At 42.4% G+C, this 25,867-nt stretch overlaps 1 protein-coding gene and 1 long non-coding RNA gene across 2 annotated transcripts in view; one reads left to right on the top strand and one right to left on the bottom strand.

Annotated features, from left to right (window-relative positions):
• LOC142743558 (uncharacterized) overlaps window positions 1–25,232 on the top strand; it is a 55,649-nt gene extending 30,417 nt beyond the window's left edge. Inside the window, exon 3 of the long non-coding RNA XR_012881583.1 lies at window positions 24,874–25,232. This is a non-coding gene — a long non-coding RNA (uncharacterized LOC142743558). The remainder of the gene's footprint in view (window positions 1–24,873) is intronic.
• On the bottom strand, window positions 282–25,194 carry LOC142743557 (cell cycle control protein 50C-like). The gene is made up of 7 exons (XM_075854440.1): window positions 24,854–25,194; window positions 22,130–22,240; window positions 19,292–19,402; window positions 13,700–13,796; window positions 12,029–12,172; window positions 8,642–8,851; window positions 282–4,421 (listed from the first exon to the last, which is right to left on the bottom strand). The coding sequence occupies exons 1-7, from the start codon at window positions 25,058–25,060 to the stop codon at window positions 4,231–4,233; spliced, it is 1,071 nt and encodes a 356-aa protein (XP_075710555.1). The 5' UTR covers window positions 25,061–25,194; the 3' UTR covers window positions 282–4,230.
• Window positions 25,233–25,867: the final 635 nt, after the last annotated feature.

Raw genomic sequence — 25,867 nt, 5'->3', positions numbered from 1 at the left:
CTGTCCGGCCGCGACTTCCGGTCCACAGGAAAATGGCGCCGGACGGCGCCAATTTCGAATTGGACTGTGTGGGAGCGGCGCATGCGCAGTTCCCACACAGACGCCGTACACGGAAGTCAATGGGACGGGAGCCGTTCGCAGTCCCTATGGGACTGTGGCTGCCGTATTCCATGTCTGTATGTGTCGTTAATCGACACAGACAGAAATGGAACAAAAAATGGCAGCCCCCATAGGGAAGAAAAAGTGTAAAAATAAGAAAAAGTAAAACACAAACACACAAATGAATATAAACGTTTTTAATAAAGCACTAACATCTTTAACATATAAAAAAATAATTTGTGATGACACTGTTCCTTTAAGGTCCTCTTACACCGGCCAATTTTGGTTGGTGCAATGAGCGTCGATCAATGAGACAGCTCTTTGATCGGCCATGTTTGCTCCTGTCACAAGGAGCTTGTATGGGGATGTGCACTCGATACTCGATCGCTCATCCCCATACATTATTATCATGTCGGCAGGGAGATGTGCTACCGACAACGATAATATTTTTGTTTTTTAAAACGATATGATCAGAAGAGGAACAAGCGTTTACTCTTTCATCTGCTGATCGCTGCCCTGTTTACACAGGGCAATTATCGGCATCAAGCGTTCTATGAACGATCGTTTGCCTGATAATTGGCCCGTGTAATAGTTTGGCCTTTAGTTTCCCCTGTGGTGGTGCTGCAGGGAAATTAAACACTTACTGCCAGGTTTCACCAAAGATAACAGCTGATCGCTGGGGGTCCCAGCAAGGGGACACTTTGTGATCAGCTTATTGCCAAGAGACCCTTCTAACAAGTAGACATTGTCCAAAGCAGACAACCCCTTTAATGTTGATGGCCTATGGAGTCAGACCCCACCGAAAGGCCATTCATATTAAAGTGTCGGACAATCCCTTTAACTCCTTAACGCCGAAGGACGGATATATCCGTCCTCTGCAGCTGCTAGTACGCGCAGGAGGACGGATATATCCGTCCTGTGATGGCGCGGGTACTGACACTGTACCCACGCGATCAGCGGCAGGAGCACGGCTGTTATGCACAGCCTGGCTCCTGCTGCAACTGCCGGAATCGAAGCGCGCTCCGATTCCGGCAGTACAACCCATTAAATGCCGCTGTCAATAGTGACAGCGGCATCTAATGTGTTTGACAGAGGGAGGGAGCTCCCTCTGTCACCCGATCGGCGCCCCTTCAAACAAATTGCGGGTCGCCTAACAAAGACCTGTTAGGCCTAGGCATGACCTAACAGATTGCCTGTCAGTTTTTCACTGACAGGCAATAATCCTTTGGTATAGTAAGTATACCAAAGCATTTCTATATGCGATCAGCAGATCGCATAGTGAAGTCCCCTGGTGGGACTTAAAAAAAAAAATGTTAATCAGTTAAATAAAGTTTGTGAAAAAAATAAAATAAAATGACAGTCAAAATCAAATAAAATTAGCCCAAAAAGTGGTTTTATTTAGTAAAAGTGTCAAAACAAATAACACATACACATATATGGTGTCCCCGCGATCGTAACAACTTGACCAATGAAATGAACACATTAATTAAACCGCCGGATGAACGGCGTCCAAAAAAAAGGCAAAAAACGACGGCAAAATGCTCTCTTTTCTCCCATTCCCCCCATAAAAAATAAAATAAAAGTTAATCTATAAGTCCTATGTACCCCAAAATAGTACTAATGAAAACTACACATTGGCCCGCAAAAATCAAGCCCACATACAGCCACATCGACGGGAAAATAAAAAAATTACGGCTTTTGGAATGCGGCGATGCAAAAACAAGTAATTTTTTTCTAAAAGGGTTTTTATTGTGCAAACGTAGGAAAAACATATAAAACCTTTACATATTTGGTATCCCCGTAATTGTGTCGACCCATAGAATAAAGTTAACATGTTATTTACGCTGCATAGTAAACGGCGGAAATTTATAACGTGAAAATTAATGCTGGAATAGCTGCTTATTTTCAATTCTCTCCTAAAATAAAGTTAATAAAAGTTAATCAATATCTTGTAAGCATCTAAAAATGGTACAATTACAAAATACAACTCGTCCCGCAAAAAACAAGCCCTTATACGGCTATGCCGACAGAATAAAAAAAAAGTTACGACTCTTGGAATGCGACCGTGAAAAAACAAAAAATAATCCTTGGTCATTAACGTGCAAAATGGCCCGATCATTAAGGGGTTAAGCTGAATATCATACACGAGCTAGACTGATATATGTGGTTTATATTTGAATTTTGACAATTTGTACTATTACAATCAAACATGGTTATCAGGATAGACAAAAAAAGCACAGGTCAAAATGCAAATCAATGACCTCAGAGCAGATTTAGAGCAGTCTTCATCCTGAATAGATCATAAAACCTTATTATACTTTGACAGACCTCTCCAGTGTAACACACCTATTAATGTGCGTTATAAAACCGGCGGTGCTTTCCTCAGGAGCTATTCAGTTGTAAAGTCTTGTTATGAAAGATTGCTTGGTAAATTCCATCCACACTTGAAAAGCCACCGCTTGTCTCGTCACATCCAGCTGTCAACAGTATTAACACTCCTCGGCACCCTCACAAATGGATCTCACATTTTTTGAGATTGTTGTGTATTCTATTTACATATATCTTTAATATGGTTACATAAATGCTACCAGGACTGATACCAGAGAAAAATGTTAAGGCCATTTGGCAAACTTGATCAAATTCTCTGGGCTATCCCTCAATATCATGGACCTTCAACCTTTCCGTCTAATCGCCATTTATAATACCTTCTCAGACATCTTCCTACTTTGTTTGTCAGTATGCCTCCTGATTTTCATCCGCTATATGTTTGCCTTTGTTAAATTGCCTAGATTATAATTTTCCTTCAAGTCTTTTCTCTGAACTTCTCTATAGACAGTCCAACTTTTCACTGTCTCCTGTATGTGAACTATTGTAAACTATTGTAGATACCGCCCAGATAAACATACGATGTACCAGATTATGTAATATATGGGTAAATTGCTTTTTACATTGCTGTCATTTTTTATTTTACTCTTTTTCTTTGTTCATCTGTTTTTACTTCCCACCAATCTCATCCCTATCTTCACCATAAAGAGGTTATATCACACAAAATACTGTTTTTTTTCCATTGCTCCATGTGTCTGCTATTGCCACTTAACTCCATTTATTGTGGTTCCAGGGTGCACCCATGGACAAGAGTGGCGCTGTTTCTGGAAAATAAAAGTTGTTTTTTTTTGTTTTTTTGTAATATCCTATAACCTTTTTAACTAATAAAATCCAATAAAACGAAAGTGATACGTTTGCCAAAGGAATCAACCATTATCACTTACAACTTAGAACGTCATTCTCCTAAGCAGTAGAAGAATCAAGTAATGGGGACTCTGGAGGTCTTGTAGTATAATAATATAATAATACAAACAGAGAAAACATTTTTTTATACTGTTGTTTTCTTCATAATTTTTATGACCAGTGTGATCAGTAAAGTACGTTGGTAGCAAAAAATCTGGAAATATTACGCCCAATTCTGCCAGTAAATGAAAGTCAAATTCGTCCATACATGAATAAAGCTGAATTTAAATGTTTGGCCTATCAGTTTGCTTAGGTGGGACACTGTTGCAGGGCAAGTAGCTCAATATAAGTTCATATCCTGGATGCTGCAATATCAAGTATTTTCCTTTCTTTTTCATCAGGCCTCACACGGATGCCAACATTGTGTGCGCGCAGCCCGTAAAGCTGCACACAAAGTCCCTGCGGTTCCGTGTGCTTCCACATGGTTGCCCCGTAGAGCATCGTATTCTCTGCTAGAACCAATTCTTCTTGAGGGGGGGAGTATACCTCCATAAAATGACATCCGATGGAACATGGTCCACTTTTTTTTATATTAATTCTGTATAGAAATTTCATACAGAGGCACACGGAGATACTGTATGTGCCCATAGATTTCTATGGGTGCCGTATTACGGATCTGTACAAAGCAGATCCGTAATACTGTCATGTGCATGAGACCTTAATCAGATAAAAAAAAGTGGAGATTTAAAACTGGGTGTCTGATTTGTTAATACGAGCTGTGAGTATTATCTTCATTTGGTAATGCTGATGTGTCACTGTTGTATTCGATAGATGAAGTAATAAAACAGCAAACGCGTTACCAGAAGGTTCTTGCCAATTCAACTTATTGTGCAGTGATCGGTTTTATCTAAAAGAAAAGGGCTTCTTAGTCTTCTGTTTTTTCAGGTGCACGGCAAGCATGACAGATGCTGTTAGTACAATAACCGCTCCAGCCACGGTGTATGCAATTCCTAGAAACATGTTTTTTCCTCCGCACCATGATAGAGTTGACAGGATCACGTGCTTTTTTCCTCCAAACTTGGATACAGGAAAATCTGAGTGTGTAAGTTAAGACTATAATAGATTGAGTTTCTGGATGTAACAAGAAAACAACACACATTTTTATTCATGTAAATCTCTACTTGGTAATTATTTTAAAGTAAATGTCTGCCCTTGAACTGCAATTTCTTTTTGATGGTTTGGTTTTTTATATTAACCCCTTAATGACACGGCCAATTTTCGCCCCAATTGTGCCACCAATAGGGGCTATAAAACAGTATGTGACCCAGCTATATATAGCTACTGCATTAAAGATATATTAGGAAATCAACACAGAATCTTAGAAACTTAAAAATGACGTGTTGCTAAAAGTTGTCCATTCACTTTGCGGACAATTTTCCTGATCGTATAGGGCGGAATTGGATCTTATCATTGGTACTACATATACGGCTCCAGCAGGGCGTAGCAGGCACCATACTGATTAAGGAAGGTGGCATGGACTGCAGTCCACACTAGTACACACTGGTACGCACATTAGGGGTGGGGCGTGTGTAGGGGATAAAAGTGGCAAGCACGTTAAGCTTTAGCTGTTTGCCGCTTGAACCAGCAGCATTGCCCTCCCTACCCTTGGATAAAAAGTACTGTGCAAAAGTTTAAGGCTGCAAAGTAAGAATGATTTAAAAAATAGAAGTGTTAATAGTTGTTTTTTTTAAATAAATTAACAAAATGCATATTATCTTCTGCGTAAAGAAGAACAAGGAACCCTGGAAGTGATGATATGGCCCCCACAGAGCCCTGATCTCAACATCATCGAGTCTGCCTGGGTTTACATGAAGAGACAGAAGGATTTGTGGAAGCCTACATAAACAGAACTGTGGTTAGTTCTCCAAGATGACGATCCTTGCCAAATTGCTTCAAAAACTGTGGAAAAGGGTGGTTACAACAAATATTGATTTGATTTAGATTTCTCTTCTGTTCATTCACTTTTCATTTTGTTATTTGATTTAAAAAAAACTATTAGCATTACTAATTTTGAAAGCATTCTTAGGGTATGTTCACATGAGGTCATTACGTCCGTATTTGACGGACGTATTTCGGCCGCAAGTACCGGACCGAACACAGTGCAGGGAGCCGGGCTCCTAGCATCATAGTTATGTACGACGCTAGGAGCCCCTGCCTCGCTGCCGGACAACTGTCCCGTACTGTAATCATAATTTCAGTACGAGACAGTTGTCCGACAGCGAGGCAGGGGCTCCTAGCGTCGTACATAACTATGATGCTAGGAGCCCGGCTCCCAGCACTGTGTTCGGTCCGGGACTTGCGGCCAAAATACGTCTGTCAATTACGGACGTAATAACCTCGTGTGAACATACCCTTAGGGTATGTTCACACGGCCTATTTTCAAACGTAATTCAGGTGTTTTACGCCTCGAATTACGCCTGAAAAGACGGATCCATTACACCTGCAAACATCTGCCCATTGCTTGCACTGGGTTGTAAGATGTTCTGTTCAGACGAGGTGTAATTTTACGCGTCGCTGTCAAAAGACGGCGTGTAGAAAGACGCCCACGTCAAAGAAGTACATGTCACTTTTTTGGCCGTTTTTGGAGCAGTTTTTCATTGACTCCATTGAAAAACAGCTCCAATTACGTCCGTAATGGACGCTGTGAAAAACAGCTCCGTAATTTCAGACGTAATTTGTTAAGACGTGTGAACATACCCTTACTTTGCAGCATTTTTCCACAACTGCCTAAAACTTTTGCACAGTACTGTATATACGGGTATTTTTGGTTAGGAGTGTTTTTTTGCATTAGATCATATTAAGGTTGTTGTATCTGTTTTGTACATGATGTTTTCTTTGTGCCTTATAAAATGTCACTTCTGGCGAGTAAGGGCTTGCCCAGCAAGCCAGTCAGCCATCAGTATGTATTACATGTATGTATTACATGTTCACTGCAGTGCTGTGCCTGGGCATACTGGTTGTGATGCCCATGGTCGCTGACCGCCGATATCCCCCCTCTTACCTGCAGCCGCGACCGTAGGACTCTGAATCTCCGACAGTGTCTCCTTCCCCAGTGGCGCCAGCGTACTCTGCTCTCTCCTCTGGCCTGCGCACCAGGAATATTGCTCCCAACCTATCCCAGCACACCCTGGACTTTTTAATGAACTCTGCCCACTTCCTCGGTGCCTGAGCAATGTTGTTGCTAACCTTGTGTTAGTCTGCACAGTTTCGGTAGCCTGTTCCTGAGTCCAGTGTCCAAGGCGACTTCAGTATCCGTGTCAAGTCCAGTGACCAAGACGACTTCAGTATCCATGTCCGGTGTCCGTGTCAAGTCCAGAGTCCGAGACGACTTCTGTATCCGTGTCCAGTGTCGTCAAGTCCAGTGTCCATGATGACTTCAGTGTCCGATGTCCGTTTCAAGTCCTGTGTCCGAGACGACTTCATTATCTGTGTCCGTGGTTTGTGTCAAGTCCAGTGTTGACTTCAGTCTCCGTATCCGGTGTCCGTGTAAAGTCCAGTGTCCATGACGACTTCAGTATCAGTGTCCATGTCAAATCCAGTGCCCGAGACGACTTCGGTATCCGTGTCCGGTGTCCGTGTCAAGTCCAGTGTCCGTGAAGACTTCAGTATCCATGTCCGGCATCCGTGATAAGTCCAGTATCTGCGTCCAGTGTTCGAGACCAGTTCTGCCTCCAGTTATCTGGGTTATTAAAATTGATGGCCTATCCTTAGGATAGGCCATCGATATTAGATCAATGGGGGTTGGACTGTCGGCACATGGTTCTCCTCTCCATTCGTACATACACGCGCCATTACATTTGTAGTGGCTGTGTAAGGTATTGCACCATTGTCCCATTAAAGTGGACAGTCGGACCCCTACCGATCTTATATTGATGGCCTATACTAAGGAATAAGATTTCTATTGTCCTAGATTCCTAACTGAACAATTGAATCATCTTTGTAAAAATGTACTCAACCAGTAGCACGGGAGCCACATGTGGCCCTGAAGCTGGTATACCCTAGTGCCATGGCTTAAAATTTTACAAATTGTTATAACATTTTGCACTAGTTTCAAAAAAATATAGCTGGCAGGGGTAGGAACCATGTGACTTAGTCATATCCTTATAAGACTTTTTCCACTCTCATGTTTGAGAGTGGCTGGCGAACTAGGAAAGGTCGGGAATCTCTGCTTTTCACCAACAACTTTACGGAATTAAGTTATTTTACACATAATACTAGGGGTAGGCGATTAGGACCTAAATAAAAATCCCGATTAATTGAACATGTAACCTCGATTACGATTAATAAACAATTCTAGGCCAAACCCCTTTTTGCATGTCACACCCCCTATTTGCATGCCACACCATTGAATTGATATAGATCCCCTAAGCCTGCTGTATACTACTGTATATAATTTACCTGTAAACTGCCCCTCACACAGCATAATGTCCCCATACAGCCCCAATAATGCCTAATAAAAATAATAAAATAAATACTCACCTAACCACATTCCAATGACGAGTGGAGGAGATCCCTTTGCTCCTCCAGTCTGTGCAGGGATGATGGCAAGCTGGTATATATACTGTGGTCCCTGTATATAACCCCCATAATTCCTGTATATAACCCCCATCGTTCCTGTATATAACCCCCATTATTCCTGTATATACTAGACCGCTATCATCCCTGTATAATACTCCCTTCATCCCTGCATACAGGGATGATGAGGGTAATAAACAGGGATGATAGGGGATATATATAGGAATGATGGGGGCATTTACAGGAATGATGGGGGTTACATGCAGGAATGATGGCTGCTATATAAAGGGATGATGGGGATAATATACAGGGACCCCTATCATCCCTGTATATTACCCCATCAACCCTGTATATTACCCCATCAACCCTGTATATATTCCCCATCATCCCTGTATATAACTCCCATTATCCCTGTATATAACCCCCATTATCTATGTATATACAATTGGGGCGGACACTGAGGCTAGACATCGTGGACCAATAAGCTGCCTGAACACCGGTATATATGGCAGAAGTGCAGCGGACTCTGCCAGCGTCATACAGTAATTAGTAGAGCAGGGAACATACGGCCCCCTGCTCTACTACAGGACTCAACAACTGTATATGTGTCCTGAGGGGGCAGATACAATTGAACGCGGGAAAAAAATAAGGTCCATTATCTGTGCTAAATTTTGGTTTCGTATTTTGTATTAGATTAATTGCCCAGCCCTACATAATATGTAGTCAGCTGAAAGGATACTATATTCAATGATAAAGCTATAATTTCCAGCCGGTAAGCCATTAGAGAACTGTTGTACGGGTGAGACACGTCTATAAAGTTTTCTAAAGGACGGCAAAGCTGCCACTCTCATCCAATTGATTAAGTCATCATTTATATAACCATTGTTATTGGGGTCAAGAGGATCAAGAGCGTAGACTGGTTTCTGCCAATATGGCGGTCTGGCACTTCCTGCAAAGACAAAAAAAATGATTGGTTGGATGGTTCTGTGTTTTAAAACTTGATTTCAATATATCCTACTGTGCTTTACAAGGAACAATCATGGTTTCAGATCCACAGTTTGTTGTCTGGAGCAAAATAAGTCCAGCTGCAACTGAGTTGGCAAGTCTGCTAATAGACAAATATAAAGACTGTGTCTCCTCTCTCCTTTACACACTGCTAAGGCTCTGTTTATATCTGCGTTTGAGCCTCTGTCGCAGAATTTTCCCGTCAACACGAAGGGTTGGTTATGTGTCATGGTTTCTGTTATAAAAGGAAACAATGATACAAATGTGAACAGAGCCTTAGTTCCACTCTCTTTTCCTGTATTTCATTTAACCCAACATCTCCAACTTCCATCCCCTGCAGCGGACTAGAATTCCATCAGCAGGAAAGAAAAAAAAAGTCCAGAGTCTAGGAAAAGACGTCAGCAAAGTTTGCCTTACAAAATTAGTAAGATGGCGTAGACATGGGATAGCTCTTGGTTGATCAATCATTTGGCCTACAGTTATAAGTCCTGTTGCAAAGAGCATGCTATTTGAATGAGGCTGGGGCTCAACCGTGATATATCAAATGCAATTTTACATTCTATTTTCTACAATTTAGTTAATAAGAAATATCACATAAAACCACGATTACATGTAATTTCAATAGGACCAAATTGGGAGAAAAAAAAGTTACACGTGATATGGGATAAAAAAAAAAAATAATCCTACATCTTGATTGCGATATTGCATGTACACATGTAATGTCATGCAACCCCATAGAAATACATTGTATGCGCTCTAACGTGAATGTGCTTGGCTTGTCTAAGAATCACGCATGATACCTTGCTATAAAGCCCTGGCCTAAAACAAGAAAATACTGGAAGTATCTGTCAAACATAGCTGGTACTTATTACTTATGGAGAAAAAACAAGGTTTGGACATGAAAAATAGGTTCCTTGATTACTCTAACAGCAGCTCTTGGATAAGGTTCTTGCAGGGATTCATGCCTGGAAACAGTCAGTGCTGCCATCAGGGCAGAATGTTTGGTGCTACAAACAGGGGCCTGGTTAAATTTTTTAAACAGAGGGACCCAAAACCGCCAACCGTCATCTTATTATTGCTGACCAGCGAAGTTTCTGTGGTAGCAGGGGCCTGTGTAGTTTTCATTAGGTGAATCTTGATACTAGGGTCAAAATCATATTTGCGCTGTTCCCTAGCCCGCCATTTACTTTCCTTCCTAGCTCCCAGATCCTCTTCACCATTGAGTGCCACCGTAATATGGTGCCACCTAGAGGTGAGGCAGACCCGATCAGGGAGCGAGGAGTGGTAAGTACTTGGACTCTTGCACACGAGTGTATGTGTGCTGCCCGTCCGTGATCCGTGGAAAGATAGGACATGTTCTATCTTTCCACAGATCGGAAAGTCGGGTCCGTGAAAACAAACCCGATTCACCCACTGAAGTGAATAGGTCCATGAAAACGACCTAACTATTAGGTGACACTCGGATGCCATGAAAAAGGGCCCGAGTGGCACACAGTCGTGTGCAAGGGGGCTACATTTATTTAGGGATTGACTTAGTTTTAGGGTCTGTTCTGGGGTCTGAATTAATTTAGGGGTCTGGGTTAAGATATGGATTCATTCTGGTGTCTGAATTTATTTTAGGGTCTGCTCAGGATTTATTTTGGGGTCTGTTGTCTGGTTTATTTAAGAGTCTATAATGGGGTCTGAACATATTTTGGTCTGACTTAATTTTGGGGCCTGGTCTGGGATCCCAATTAATTTTAGTGCCTGGTTTTGGGTCTGAATTAGTTTTGTGGTTTGACTTAATTTTGGGATGTTGTCTGGATTTATTTTGAGGTCTATTTTGGGATCTATATTAATATGGGGTCAAGCATATTTTTTTCCCACAGGTCCTTTTTTTCAATTTTTTTTTAGCCTCCTCCGTACTAACCCTTGTTACATTGGACCCCCTGAGTGCCAAGAAAGGCAACATTATTTGGATAGAAATTTCTGGGGTACAAGACAGAGAGCCAATAATGTGTGTGTGCAGGTGGGGAGGTGCTGCATCTTTTTCTGTAAAGGGCCTAGAAATTCCTGATGGTGACCCTGCCTGGTACACTCCCGTTCCGGCAGATTTTGTAGACTTGTTCTGGAAACCCAGCACCTGAAGATCTGCCTCAGTCCTGTTCTGCCATTGAGTTGTCTCCTTCCTAGTCTCTGTTCTGTGTGTCTGCTTTTCCTTGTATTGAGATGTTGCTTGCTCCTCTGGTCCAGACATCCAGATCTGCTTGTCTTGGACTCCTGGATTCTGATCTGCATTCTTATTACTTCTACACCCTTTTGTTGCTGCGATGGACTTATCGACTAAGACTCCTCATTATTATGGCCTAACATCTGTAATCCCGCTTTTGACAGCTAATGTCTAGCCTAACCCAACCCACACTGGACATGATCCACAAGGTTGCACTAAATAGGCCTTTAGTTTTCACCTTCAATGTCATTTGAGCTGCCTTGTTTGATCCAGGAAACATGGCCAATGATCACACCACCAATAAGGGTATGTGCACACGGTAGCAGGCTTTTACGTCTAAAATGACAGACTGTTTTCAGGAGAAAACAGCTGCCTCGTTTCAGACGTAATTGCTCCTCCTCGCATTTTGCGAGGCTTCTCTGACAGCCGTAAATTTTGAGCTGCTCTTCATTGAGTTCAATGAAGAACGGCTCAAATTACGTCTGAAAGAAGTGTCCTGCACTTCTTTTGACGAGGCTGTATTTTTACGCGTCGTCGTTTGACAGCTGTCAAACGACGCCGCGTAAATGACAGGTTGTCTGCACAGTACGTCGGCAAACCCATTCAAATGAATGGGCAGATGATTGCCGACGTATTGTAGCCTTATTTTCAGATGTAAAACGAGGCATAATACGCCTCGTTTACGTCTGAAAATAGGTTGTGTGAACCCAGCCTAAAGATTGTATAACATTTCAACTCAAGAAGGATTGTACGGATAGCGACACTTGCTTGAAATTGGCCATTATTTCTAGAATTACCCAACATCTCACTTTTTTTTCCTATTTGTACTGTTTTTTTAAATTAATCATATTGTGATAAATACAATTAAACTAAATTTCATATTTCAGATAATAGGTGGGGGAAATTCCTTACCTGCAAATGCCTGCACAAGATCATCATGTGGTTTGGGGTTACTGAACTTCACATTCTTATCAGACCACCAGGTGTTTCCAGTTTTCAGCAGTGGAACTTGGATTATAGAATTGGAGTCAGGCTGATAGATTAATATTATTGTATCTAACACAGAAAGCAAAAATATATATAGTATTTAGAATCATAGAAAAGTATTCTTCTGCATCAGTATGAGCTTCACATGGCCAGAACAATAAGGGCACGTTCAGACGTGGCGGAATTGCTGTGAAATTCTGCTGCGGACAGTCCGCACTGGAAATCCGCAGCAGACAGTTTGTCCATTGGTTTCCACACCTTTTTAGTTATCTTCGGGCAGACGTTGCGGACAACTCTGCTGCGGACCATAGGCTGCAGTGCGGAATTTTCTGTCCGCAGCATGCACTGTCTGTTGTGGACTTGATGCGCACTTGTTGCGGAATTTCTCCATTGACTTCAATTGAGTTTCAAAATTACGCAATGAAATCCGCAGATGTAATGTGTGTTGCGTTGTGGATTGCTTTCAGGTACAGAGATATTTCATCATTCTGGCTGGACCTATGTGTGTCGTGGTCTATACCCAGACTGGGATGGAATGTTTGAAAGAGAGCAGGGTGTGATCCGAACCTGAATCCACAACGACAAATCCGCAGCATTTTACTAAACATTTTAGCCAAATCCGCAATGGAATCTGCAACGCAGATTATGTGCGGCATTGATGCGGACAGTGTCTGCAGAAATACGCCGCATCTGAACATTCCCTAAAGCTTCTCGTGAGTAATTGATACACAGAGTATATTAGAAAACTGCAGAACTACAGCTGGATTTAGGGGGTGGCAAACAGAAAGGAGCAAAATATAGCAGTATTATTTGGGAAATTAATTTGCGGTCACTGTAGGACATTAAATATTGAGTCCTAAACATTTGGGGAAAAGGTACAAATGTATCTGGTTTTTTTAATAGCAAATTCCAAATATGAGGCAGCACTCCAAATAAATTTAAGAATGTGGGTGCCTTTATTCACCTAAATGCAACCTTTCAATCCAACTCAATGGAGCCCTTGTCAAGCTTGAGAAAGGCCCCATAGAGTAGGGATGTAGTGTTGCATTTGAGTGAATAAAGGAGCCCACATTATTCACTATATTTGGGGTGCTATTCCATATTTGGATTCTACTTGATACTGAGGGACACGGAGTCCGTGGTCCTGGGAGGATTTGCACCATGGTGCAAATATTACTTAACTTTTTATTGTTTAAAAAAAGCGCACAAGGGGCTACTTTGCTTGTTGTTCAGGGTCACATTTTCTGTAAAACCAGCCCTGTGCATGACTTTTCATAAGACAATAAATATTCTTACCGTAATACCACTTTAAATTGGTACAATTGTCCAGTAATGTTTTGGAATAAGGTTGGCACATGTTTCTTGTTATTGATCCCATCAGGCTCATTATCTGTGTTTGAAATGTTTTGAAATTTACAAAATGTTGCCATGTCTGGGCATGGTTGTACTAGCATGGATATGACCGGGGCATGGTCTTTGCCTCCTTCTCAACCCCGGGTTCTCGGAGATGCTCTGAGCAGTAGTATAATACATAATAAGTGTAATGCTATATTTGCTCACGCTATTTATATTATTATATTATACTTTCCTACTTACCATTAAACATGCTGTTGGCAATTGCACCACAGGGAGCTATTGGGGTGCCATTGTTATCGGTAGAAAATGGAGCGCAGTAGCTACCTTGCTGTATACTCTATAGCGGAATATCAAAGAAGTTACATTAAATAATAATAATTCTGTTCTTCTGATGCAATTACAATAACTTCCCATTATAGCAAGAGTGACATTTATGAGTATGCTCATCAATATTATAACCATCACATTAGTGATCAATGTTCATAGTTATTTAATGTAAAACACAATTTCGTTAAACTGAATGCAGCAAAAAAATGATTTGGTGATACTTATTATAAAAATAACAAACATAAATGAATGCCAGCTAAATCTTATACGGGGTCATTGGACTGGGGTTTAGACAGTACACGGGTTACTACATTATCTGCTTGTAATCTGAACTGGGTTTATCAGCACCAAGAGCGCTAGTCTATGCAGTTTTCCAGCACGGCTCAGCGCCTGATGAAGGTCACTTAGACCGAAACGTCGCACTCTGCCACTGGCATTAAAAACAAAAACAAAATAAAAATACGTTTGTTTCAAAATTGGTGCGCCGGATACTCTTTTATATGGGTTTATGGACTAGTCATGGCAAATGTTAAATGGAAATCCAGGTCTAAAGACGTGATATGTAAGGCATTAGCTATGGGTGAAATTTCAGCTAAATCTTGTATCTCTTGGATTTCAAATGTATATTTGCTTCCCATTCCTATTTCATTGCGTTCCTGATTATTCAGCCGTGATATCTATTCATTGCATTTTACAGTTGAGTTGACATATTCTGCAGGTGCAGTAAAAAGTGAGTAATGTTGTAAACTAGGCCGTATGTGGGGAGTTTATTACCCTGGTATAATGTTACTGTGTAGATAGACAGGATTTTATTGAGCTTCTCACATATCCCCAGTTTCACATGTTGGCTTTAGTGTTGATTTAGGGTTTGGTTCTATGTCATACTCAGAGTATCTGTTTCTATTTCCTTTCTAGTTTACTTCATTGTGCCGGAATATTCGTATAACATATCTCCTACTGTTTTGTGTATAGCTCCTTTGCAGACTTATGTGTCTCCATGGTTACAGACTCCAAACCATGTTTAGTCTGCAATCAAGTCATGGCTATTACACAACGGGTGCAAAGTCCATTGACGTCTAATATGTTATTATTGATCATAGATTAACAGATACACAAAATATACAGAGAGGTGGCATCTAAGCAAAACTTTCATAGTGGGCGCATTGTGTGGTATAAACAGAATGGCCAAAGTCAAATGGATTTATATATTAAAATATATTGAAACATAGTAAAAGAAATAAAATAATACATGATATATAGACAGTCACGGTGGAGAGATTATCTTTGTGAGTCAATTTCATAATTTAAGTAATAAAATCTTTGCAATTATATGCAAAAACGAAAATATTTTCTGAATAAATTATCCAACTATTCCAGAATTTAAATTTTCACCAGTCCATTCTTTCAGTGGTGGAGAAATGGTACAAGAACACTTGGTCGGAGCTTTTACTAAAATGAAACCTAGAACAAAAACATATTACCTCCTCCTCACAATGTTGCGTATCTGTGTATGAACTGTGCACAATGCAACAGTATCATCCGTGGCGCAAATATTTTACATCCACATTTAGGCGAGAAAATGCTGATTAGGTCACAATTTGATGGCATTTCTATGTATGTGGCAGATTTATTGAAATGTCGGTGCGGAATTTGTTATGTGGGAGAGACATTCCAAAAAATAAAAGACCGGATCTCACAACATAAACCCACTGTCCGCACGAAACAACGTGAACTACCAATACCTCAACATTTTGCTAAAATGGGTCATTCACCTAGTCTGATAAGAGGAAATAACACAAGCAGACGAGGGGGCGGTTACTTGAACAGTATATGGTCAAATGGCCTAAATCGTGACTCTGATATACATCTTCTTGTATAATGACTTATGTATTATTGCTTTTCTAGAGGGATATTATAGATTACTCTATTTGGGAATTTTGAATTTTTTGGGTGATGATGGCCAGGATTGGGAAGAATGCGCATATTTCATGAGGCATCAATGGGAGTTAATCACTGCTATGAGGATATAGTACTATAGATATTAGAGAGTATAGATATCATTCTCATAACCTATTTATAGTAACATTCATAGATAAGTATGACTTACTGATTGTATTTTGATTACATTAAGGAAAGGTTTACGAGTACAATCCTGCACTTTGACCCTGTGTGACGTGGGCTTTTTGGATTGCATAAATACTTTGTACTGTGAATGGTACTTATCTATGCCTGGAGACGGACCTGGAGTGGTCCGAAAGCTTGCATTGTCTAATGCCTGATATGTATCTATTTGCTCATAGAATACTTTAAAGGCTATGAACACTCTTGAAATTTTTTAATTTTTTTTTTATAAAAATGTCTATCAGTGTGTTTTGTGCAACTTTCTAAATACTTTTTATGAAAAATTATTTTTACTTTTTGAGATACAGCTGCTTTGTATCCTGTATACAGAGCAGATGTATCGTGTGCTGAGACCTGAATCCGTCAGGTCAGCGGCACTGACGGGTTCAGTGTCAGCGGGTCCTGCAGGATCCACATGTTATCGATCACATCTAAGTTATGAACTTAGATGTGATCGATAACAGCTCGATCGGACCAGCTGTCACTGAACCCATCAGCCGCTGATCTTTCGGATTCAGGTCTCGGCGTACGATACAGCTGCTCTGTATACAGGATACAAAGCCGCTGTATCTCAAAAAGTAAAAATAATTTTTCATAAAAAGTATTCAAAAGGTTGCACAAAACACACTGATAGACATTTTTATTACAAAAAAAAATAATTGATTTCAAAGGTGTGCATAGCCTTTAAAGAAATTCCTGCATTTCAAGTGCTGTGGAGAAATTGATTTGTTTTGCCTTATATTCCTGTAACACAGTGGCGTAACTACCGCGGTAGCAGCAGTAGCGGCTGCTACGGAGCCCGGGGCTTCAGGGGGCCCGTGCCGCCAGCCGACACGCCCACCCAAATGCCCGGTGGCGCCGCTAGCAGCCGTTATGGCTGCTACTGCGGTAGCGCCGCCACTGTGGGGCCCGCGCCGCCGAGCCTTACACAGGCCCTCTCATGCCTGTAGGTGTCGCTAGCACCGGAGGGGGCCCCAGTGCTAGCGGCAGCCAAATACATGTATTAGCACTGAATGGCCGGGCATGTTCCGTGCCTGACCATCCAGTGCCTTACAATGACACTGATTGGCTAGCGGCGCGATGACATCATCGCGCCGCTTCCATGCTTGGAAGGTGCTGATTGGCGGGGCATGTCATTCTGCCCCGCCAATCAGCGTCATTGGAGGACGCTCGATCAGCTCCTGCAGACATGCTCAGAAGAGAGCATGTCTGCATCGCCAGTGAACAGCGTGGGAACGGGATCATGTGAGTATGTCAAGTTTATTTATTTTTTTCCTCATAAAAATGTGAATGGCATTATCTATAGTGGGGGGTCTATCTACAGGGGGGGGTCGTCTTTATGTGGGCTATTATATATAGGGGGTCTATATGTGGGGCAGTAGCTACAGGGGGGTCTATATGTGGGGGTGTGGGCCACTATATACAGGGGGCTCTATATGTGGGCCATTATATACAGGGGGTCTATATGTGGGGGTGTGGGCCACTATATACAAGGGGCTCTATATGTGGGCCATTATATACAGGGGGCTCTATATGTGGGCCATTATATACAGGGGGTCTATATGTGGGCCACTATATACAGGGGGGGTCTATATGTGGGGCACTATATACAGGGGGGGTCTATATGTGGGGCACTAGCTACAGGGGAGGTCTGTATATGGGGATGTGGGCCACTATCTACAGGGGGGTCCATATGTGGGGCAGTATATGTGAGACACTATACAGGGGTGGGCTATATGTAGAGCACTATCTATAGGGGAGCTATTTTATAGGGTACTTTCTATAGGGGTGGGCTATGTGTGGGACACTATATACAGGGGTGGGTTACCTGTGGGGCACTAGCAACAGGGTGGCTATATGTAGTGCACAGTCTACAGGGGTGGGCTATATGTGGGACACTATATACAGGGGGAGCTATATGTGAGACAATATCTACAGAGGTGGGCTATACATGGAGCACTAACTATAGGGGAAGCTATATGTAGGGCAGCACGGTGGCTCAGTGGTTAGCACTATTGCCTTGCAGCTCTGGAGTCCATATGTGGGCACTATCTACAGGGGCTTCTATGTAGGTCACTATCTACAGGGGGCACTATCTACAGGGGCTTCTATGTAGGTCACTATCTACAGGGGGCACGGTGTGTGTGTGTGTGTGTGTGTGTGTGTGTGTGTGTGTGTGTGTGTGTGTGTGTGTGTGTGTGTGTGTGTGTGTGTGACAGTTATATTTAGATGTGTTGAGAATTTTAACTTTGTTTATAGGTGCAGAAATGTTTTAAAAGTGAGAAGCTGAAGACATCTAAACGGAAAACTGCAGAAATGGGTCATGGCCGGGAGAAATCCTTCATAGATGTCTGAACCGGATGGAGAAGAAAAGAACTAGAATCTGAGACGTCACCGGTGAGTCACTTAATGTAAATGTTTATTCTGCCTCTAATCAGTATTGTAGTCACTGTATGATCTGCAGCGAGATGATGGTGGTATGATTTTTTTTTTGTGAAACCGCATCTCCCAGCATATCCTTACCATTGTTCCGGCCATGCTGGGAGCTGTAGTTTGACACTGTACAAACCTATACGCAGTGGCGTAACTACCGCTATTGCAGCCGTAGCGACTTCTACGGGGCCTGCAGCATGAGGGGGCCCATGCCACCCGCCGGCACGGCCCCCTCCCATGGCCGCAGGCTCCGCTAGCAGCCGCTATGGCTGCTACAGCGCGACGCCACTGAAAGGGTTGTTCCTACAAAAGACATGCATCCCCTATCCACAGGATAGGGGATACATGTGGGATCGCTGGGACGCCCAGCGATGAGGAGAACGGGGGACCGAAAGTCCCCCCTAAGTTCTCCATGACAAACCTCGGACTTCCGGGGTCTGTGTCGGCAGCTCCGTAGAAATGAATGGAGCGCCGGTCGCGCTTGTGCGCATGCGTGACCAGCGCTCCTTTCATTTTTATTGAACTGCGCAGACGCCGAAAGTCCGAGGTTAGTCATGGAGAACTTCGGGGGAATTTCGGTCCCCCGTTCTCCTTATCGCTGCCAGCGATCACACATGTATCCCCTATCCTGTGAATAGGGGATGCATGTCTTTTGTAGGACAAGCTATAGGCCGTTTTTTTTGGGGGGGGGGATATGGCGTTATCTACAGAGGGGGTCTGTATGGTGTTATCTACAGGGGGGCTGTATGGCGTTATCTACAGAGGGGGTCTGTATGGCGTTATCTACAGGGTGGACTGTATGGTGTTATCTACAGGGGGGCTGTATGGCGTTATCTACAGGGGGCTGTGTATGGTGCTATCTATAGGGGGGCGCTGTGTGGTGGAATCTATAGGGAGGCACTATCTATGGGGCCCAGTCTTTCCTAGTTACGCCCCTGCTGTAATACCAACCTCTTTAGTTGTTACATTTCTTCCAAGCAACTGGCTATCAAATCTGGACATCACATATTTTCGATGGTTCTGAAAAAAATTGCTGAGTCCGTAATACATAAAGACTTCCCCCTGTTTTATGGAAACATGACAATAGAAATGTAAAAAGATATGTATATAATATAGTATAATACATAATACATAGCTGCTAAAAAAAAATCATCATATTCAGAATTTCATATACGTCGTTCTCTCCAGCTTTTGGTTTTTATCCTTTGTCTACCTAATATAGTGATTCCCAACCAGAGTTTCATCAAGTCATGGGGTTCAATTGGACCTGGTCAGTGGTTCTCCAAGAGACAGCAGCAAGAGCTGTCACTTTTACAGAAGAAATGACAAACTTCACTGGCTCAAAGATGCCTGGCAATTAGGGCAGGCAAAGCAGCCAATAAATCTTTGCAATGTATAAAAGTCTAGAAGGCTTTACCCGTCCTACTACTTTAACTTTCTTTGAGGTAAAAATGGGAGCAGATTTTTCTGGGTTTCCCCGATAGTAGTGTCGGGAGTCACTGACATGACAAAGGCAGCATTGACTCTTCTACAGTATTCACCCATACTGTTTATAAGTACTCTGATCCAAGGCCGGCCTTAGGATAGATGGCGCCCTGTGCGAAAAGATCTTTCGGCGCCCCACCCCATCATTTAAAAAAAATGGCGCATAAAAAAATTGCAATGCCCCTTTAGTGCCCCCATACAGTATAATAATAATAATATTTAATAATATAATATATTACAAGCTCTTCAAGGACACAGTATTTTGTCCTCTAATTGTGCCCATACTATTATGCCCCCTGTAGTACCCCTACACAGTATAATGTCCGCTTAGTGGCCCCCACATAGTACAGTGCCCCCCTGTAGACAGTGTCATAATCCCCCACCTCCTCCTTGTAGACAGTGCCATACAGTCCCCCACCTCCTCCTTGTAGACAGTGCCCCCAAACAAAAACAAAAATTGTACTCACCTAGGCCCCGTTCCCATGACGAACTGAGCTGCTCCACGACAGGATCCTTGCGTAGGCCGGCGTGATCCTATAGGCTAGTACAGAGTTTCCCAACCATTTCGGACTCAAGGCAGCACTGGAAAAATGTAATTTCCTCAGGGCACACCTACCAAAAATTGTTTCGAGAAGGACAGAAAACGGCTAAAAACAAGCACTACACTCGTAGGGTATGTTCACACAAGTTTTTTGTAAGGCAAAAAAAATCTGCCGTTGAAGCTAATGCAAAAGACGCAGGCAAAAAAGCTCCAAACGGGCGCTGCTGGGGTTTTCTGCCTCCTATTAATTTCAGTTGGAAGTCAGAGGCGGAAACCACTTGAAGACCATCAACACCCCACTCACAGTAAAATGACCATCAGCCCACCACTCACAGTAAAATGACCATCAGCCCCCCACTCACAGTAAAATGACCATCAGCCCACCAATCACAGAATCCCCCTGTAGTTAGCGCCACACAGCCCCTTGTAGGTATTGCCAAATAGCCCCTTGTAGGTAGCACCACACAGTCCCTTGTAGGTAGCGCCACACAGGCCCCTTGTAGGTAGCGCCACACAGCCCCCTTGTAGGTAGCGCCACACATCCCCCTTGTAGGTAGTGCCACACAGCCCCCCTTGTAGATAACGCCACACAGCCACCTTGTAGATAGTGCCACACAGCCACCTTGTAGAGAGCACCACTCAGCCCTCTTGTAGAGAGCGCCATAGAGCCCCCTTGCAGAGAGCGCCACAGAGCCCCCTGTAGAGAGCGCTACACAGCCCCGTTAGGGACTGGCACACAGCCCCCTGGTAGGGAGTGCCACACAGCCCACAGCCCCCTTGTTGGTAGTGCCACACAGCCCACAGTCCCCTTGTAGGTAGTGCCACATAGCCCACAGCCCCCTTGTAGATAGCACCCACCCTTCCTGTAGATAGCGTCACCGTAGCTCCCTGAAGGAGCGGAATCCCAGTGTGGCCGGGGATCCTGCTTCTGGAGTGCTCCGCTTGATTTCTCTGTCCATATATAGATAGTGACATCAGGGGAAACTCCTGAAGCGGAATCCCCGTCCACAGCGTTACGGACGCTGTGACCGGGGATTCCACTCCAGGAGAAGCTGTGTCCATTTAGGGACAGTGACGTCATTGGCTTCTCCTGGAGTGGAATCCCGGTCACAGCATCCATATATGGACAGAGAAATCAAGCGGAGCGCTCTAGGAGAGGAATCCCCGGCCACACGTAGTAGATAGCAGAGCAGGGAGATACTTTCCTGGTCTGCTATAGTGCCGTCGCTACCGCTGTAGCTCCTGCAGTGGCTGCTAGCCGCGCCACCACCCTCATGCCCGGTGTCACCGCTAGCAGCCGCTATGGCTGCTATAGCGGTAGTGATGGCACTGAGTGAAGAAGCGCCCAGGCGGAAAGGCGACTGCTGAGTCGCCGGGCCCGGGCGCTTCTGAAACAAGCAGGGGAAGGGAGCCAGCACAGCGCCCCCTTCCACCTGCTGGAGTGATGCGTTCTGTGGGAAGGCACAGGTCGCACACCCCTAAGGCCGGCCCTGCTCTGATCTTTCTGTTTCTTTCTTCTGCTCTTTTTTGTGTTTGTTTCATATTTTTTTATTTCCGCTCATCCACAAATATGGATTTATTATATCAAGCACGCCTTGGTTCCTTTCATAGATTTCTAAAATACAGTATTACACTATTCCAAGGAATTGACTTGTGGTTTATGTTCTTGTTCTTTCTACTCTGTTGTGTTTCAAAATAAAATAAAAATGTAAGTAAAAAAAACAACAAAACGCACTTCTGGACAAAAAGATGTTCTTTCTCACCTTAATCTCTTCCTTGACAGAAAACTTGACAAAGCAGCTGCATGGCTTTTCTGAATTTGATGAATTTTTCCTTACTTGCATACATTGTGAACAATGATCAGAATAGGTTATCTGTAAACAATACAACAAAATATACTGTACCACAACTAGCATTAAGAACGAAAATACAAATACTATGATGCAATGCATTTATGGGACCAAGGAGCTCATTTTATATAATTGCAAACTCTATTTCATAGTCTGTTCAAAAAACAAAAAATACTTCTCAGGATTTAAACCACAGATGATGTAGTCTTGTTACAAGTAGTTTGATGATGTCACGGGGAAGAGCATTCTGTATTTCTGCACACGGCTGTATTATGGCTTAATTTTTTAAGGATCCATAATACGGCAGTGGTGTATGGGTCCTTACTGTACTTCCATACTCACCTTCCATAGTACAGAGCCGCACAGGACTCTGTGTGCCACCTACAGCCTCCTGCACAAGGCTATACAAGAACCTTAATAATTTTACAGTTCTTTGGATATATTTTTACATAGCAAATTAACTTGTGAAAATGTATTGTCGACAGTTCACTTTGCTGATCACTTATGGTAGTTTGATAACTAAGAGGTGATTGGGCCGAAGGTTTAGAGTAATCAGCAGACAAGTTCATAGTCACAGTAATCATTAAAGAGATAATGACGAAATTATGTTAGGTTTTCCTGTTTTGCATTTTATTGGTAATACAGGAAAACGTATTCTGATAGAACCCTTCCTTAAAAGAAAATCACAAAAAAAACAGTTGAAGCAAAAAGAAAAGAAAAAGTTGAGAAGCAGTATGTTAAAGAAGCACACCAGCATATTTTTTTTGGGCTATATCGTGCAGCATAGGCTATTGTTAGAGAATAATGTAGAAGTTCTTGTGTATGCCTTGTACTAATACATAGATATTTAAGTTAAAGAGGCTCTGTCACCAGATTATAAATTCCCTATCTCCTACATAATGTGATCGGTGCTGTATTATAGATAACAGTGGTTTTTATTTTGAAAAACGATCATTTTTGAGCAAGTTATGAGCAATTTTAGATTTATGCTAATTAGTTTCTTAATGACCAACTGGGCATTGTACAGAGGAGGAGTGTATGACGCTGACCAATCAGTGACCAATCAGCATCATACACCTCATTGTTCCAGCCCAGCTTATTCCACTGCACAATCACACTGTCCGCAGCGAAAAACTCACGACATGTCCGTTCTTTGAGCATATTTTGCGCATCACGCACCCATTGAAGTCAATGTGTGCGCGAAAATCACGCGCAGCACACCACACCACGTGCTTTTCTGTTTACAAACATCCAAATGGAGTGTCATAATGATGGCGGCTGCGCGAAAAGCACGCAGCCGCGCATCATACGGGGCTGACACACGGAGCTGTGAAGTGCCTTTTGCGTGCGCAAAACGCCACGTTTTTTGCACACGCAAAACGCACACGCTCGTGTGAATCCGGCCTAACAATGGGCTGGAACAATGAGAAGTGTATGAGGCTGATTGGTCACTGATTGGTCAGCGTCATACACTTCTCTTTACAACGCCCAGTTGGTAAAAAGTAAAAACACGCCAAGTTGTCTATTAAGAAACAAATTAGCATAAATCTAAAATTGTTTATAGCTTGGTCAAAAATGATAGTTTTTCTAAATAAAAACCACTGCTGTTATCTACATTACAGCGCCGATCAGATTATGTAGGAGATAGGGCACTGGTGACAGAGCCTCTTTAATGTGCCATTTATAGGTTGTCTGCCATCTTTGTTTCTTCTTCAGCTCTGATATGGTTCCCCTAATGCAGACTACATTTCCCATGATGCTTCTGGCTTTGCTGAGGCAGATGGGGCGGAGTATCATCATATTGCACTTGCTCTGCTATGAGTCCTATCTAAGTGCAGCAACTGACAGATCAGTGACATAGTGACATAGAACTTCTGTCCACTAACCGCAGATTCTCAGTGTATTCCTATGTGATGCAGCTTCTGCACCTCTCCTGCTTGTGTCAGTTTTTACACAGGAGACAGTGAGGAAATACTCTGGACTCTCTGCACACAGGACTTATAGATAGTATAGACAGGCAATGTGAGTCAGGGGAGTATTGTATGGACTCCTGCTCCCTTAGATAGGGCAGAAATTATCTCTTCAGTAGCACTCTATGCATGGTGGACCTACAGAGCAACAAGGTGGGTGGAGCTGGGTGGGGAGGGGTCTTAGTGCTGCCAGGAGGGATTTGATAAGTGATGATGTCATCCTGTAGTTCACAGAAAGCCATCTACACAGAGTGACCTCCTGTGTACACATGAGAGCATGGTCTATTCTGGAAGTCAGACTGAGATCATATAACACAGCTGCCCATAATGAAAGGGTTCAAAATGTAGAGATGCAACGGACACTGCAAGATTATTGCTAGTTGTTTTGTGCTCTTTTAACTTACCACCTTGAAGGATCAAAGATAATAGCAATAAAACTTGACTTTACAGTCACAACTAACAAGAAATCCAATAAAATAATTCAAAAGTAGAAAAAAATATTATACAGATCATAATTAAAATATAAATACTAATATTACAGAAAATATCTGAAAAATATTACAATTTTGGTCTATATAAAATGTTTTTGTTTATTATGAAAATATATAACGAATACATATTAAAATGTAGAAAATTGTTACATTGTACACTGTGGTTCTTTACTTACCCATATTTCTGTAACATTAGTTGTCGCTACAATCCAGCTGATTCCTACAGCAAGACAGAAGAAGCCGATGAGAAAGAATGAGCTGAGGACGGACTCCGGGGTTAACCTTGGCTTCCACGCTTGGATTCTCTGCTGTTTGAATGCGGTGTTATCTGGACATTTTGATGTAGGAACGTTTTCATTTTCTTCCTTTTTCTTTTTTCCCATGATACTCCTGGGTAAATCCTCAAGATTGTGTCTTACTTATAGAAAGCTTCCCTGGTATTGTTTAATTGTCATTGTCTTGTGGGAGATGGTGGAGACTATCTTCTACTGAACTTCCTGAAATTACTTATTAACTCCAGTCTCATTGTGTGCTAGGATTACCCGTTCACTTGGCCGGCCTATGTCAGTCTTGCCCAGTGTACTTTGCTCATGCATAAAGAAATCAATACACTATACCAGTGTGTGTTTGTTTTATAAAACTATTTATGGTCCATACATTACACTCCTTAAAACACCACTGCTTTTAAAGGGAAAGACGCATACTTTAAATTGGACGTTTATAAATGTAGTACTTGTACAGAAGATATATGGTTAACCTGATAATGGGAACTTTTATAAATAAATATATTTATTACATTTATTTATATTTACATATTCCCATGTAGTTCTCATTTGTTGTAGGACTCATACACGGGAGACACATGTGCAAAGATCCCTTCAACACCATGCGGCACCATATTATGAATGTCTTTACATGAAGCAATAGTTATAGGGGAGAATATGTTCATAATATATTATCGAGCACGATACACTTTTCTTTTCCTGTCAGATTATTCATGTCTCCGTATGAAATTGGAGGCTTTCAGAGGTACACTAACACCCCATAGACTTCTACTACTACTTGAAGCTTGTATTGAACTGTAATATAAGGCCATACATATAACATATATGCATAATATATGCATAAGGCCATACATACAGGGGTGTAACTAGGAAAGACTGGGCTCCATAGCAAATTTTGACTGGGCG

The sequence above is a fragment of the Rhinoderma darwinii genome, chromosome 2, assembly GCF_050947455.1.
Source record: "Rhinoderma darwinii isolate aRhiDar2 chromosome 2, aRhiDar2.hap1, whole genome shotgun sequence".
Classification (NCBI taxonomy): domain Eukaryota; kingdom Metazoa; phylum Chordata; class Amphibia; order Anura; family Rhinodermatidae; genus Rhinoderma; species Rhinoderma darwinii.
The sequence above is the reverse complement of the archived record's forward strand: the minus strand, read 5'-3'. Positions and strand labels throughout refer to the sequence as shown.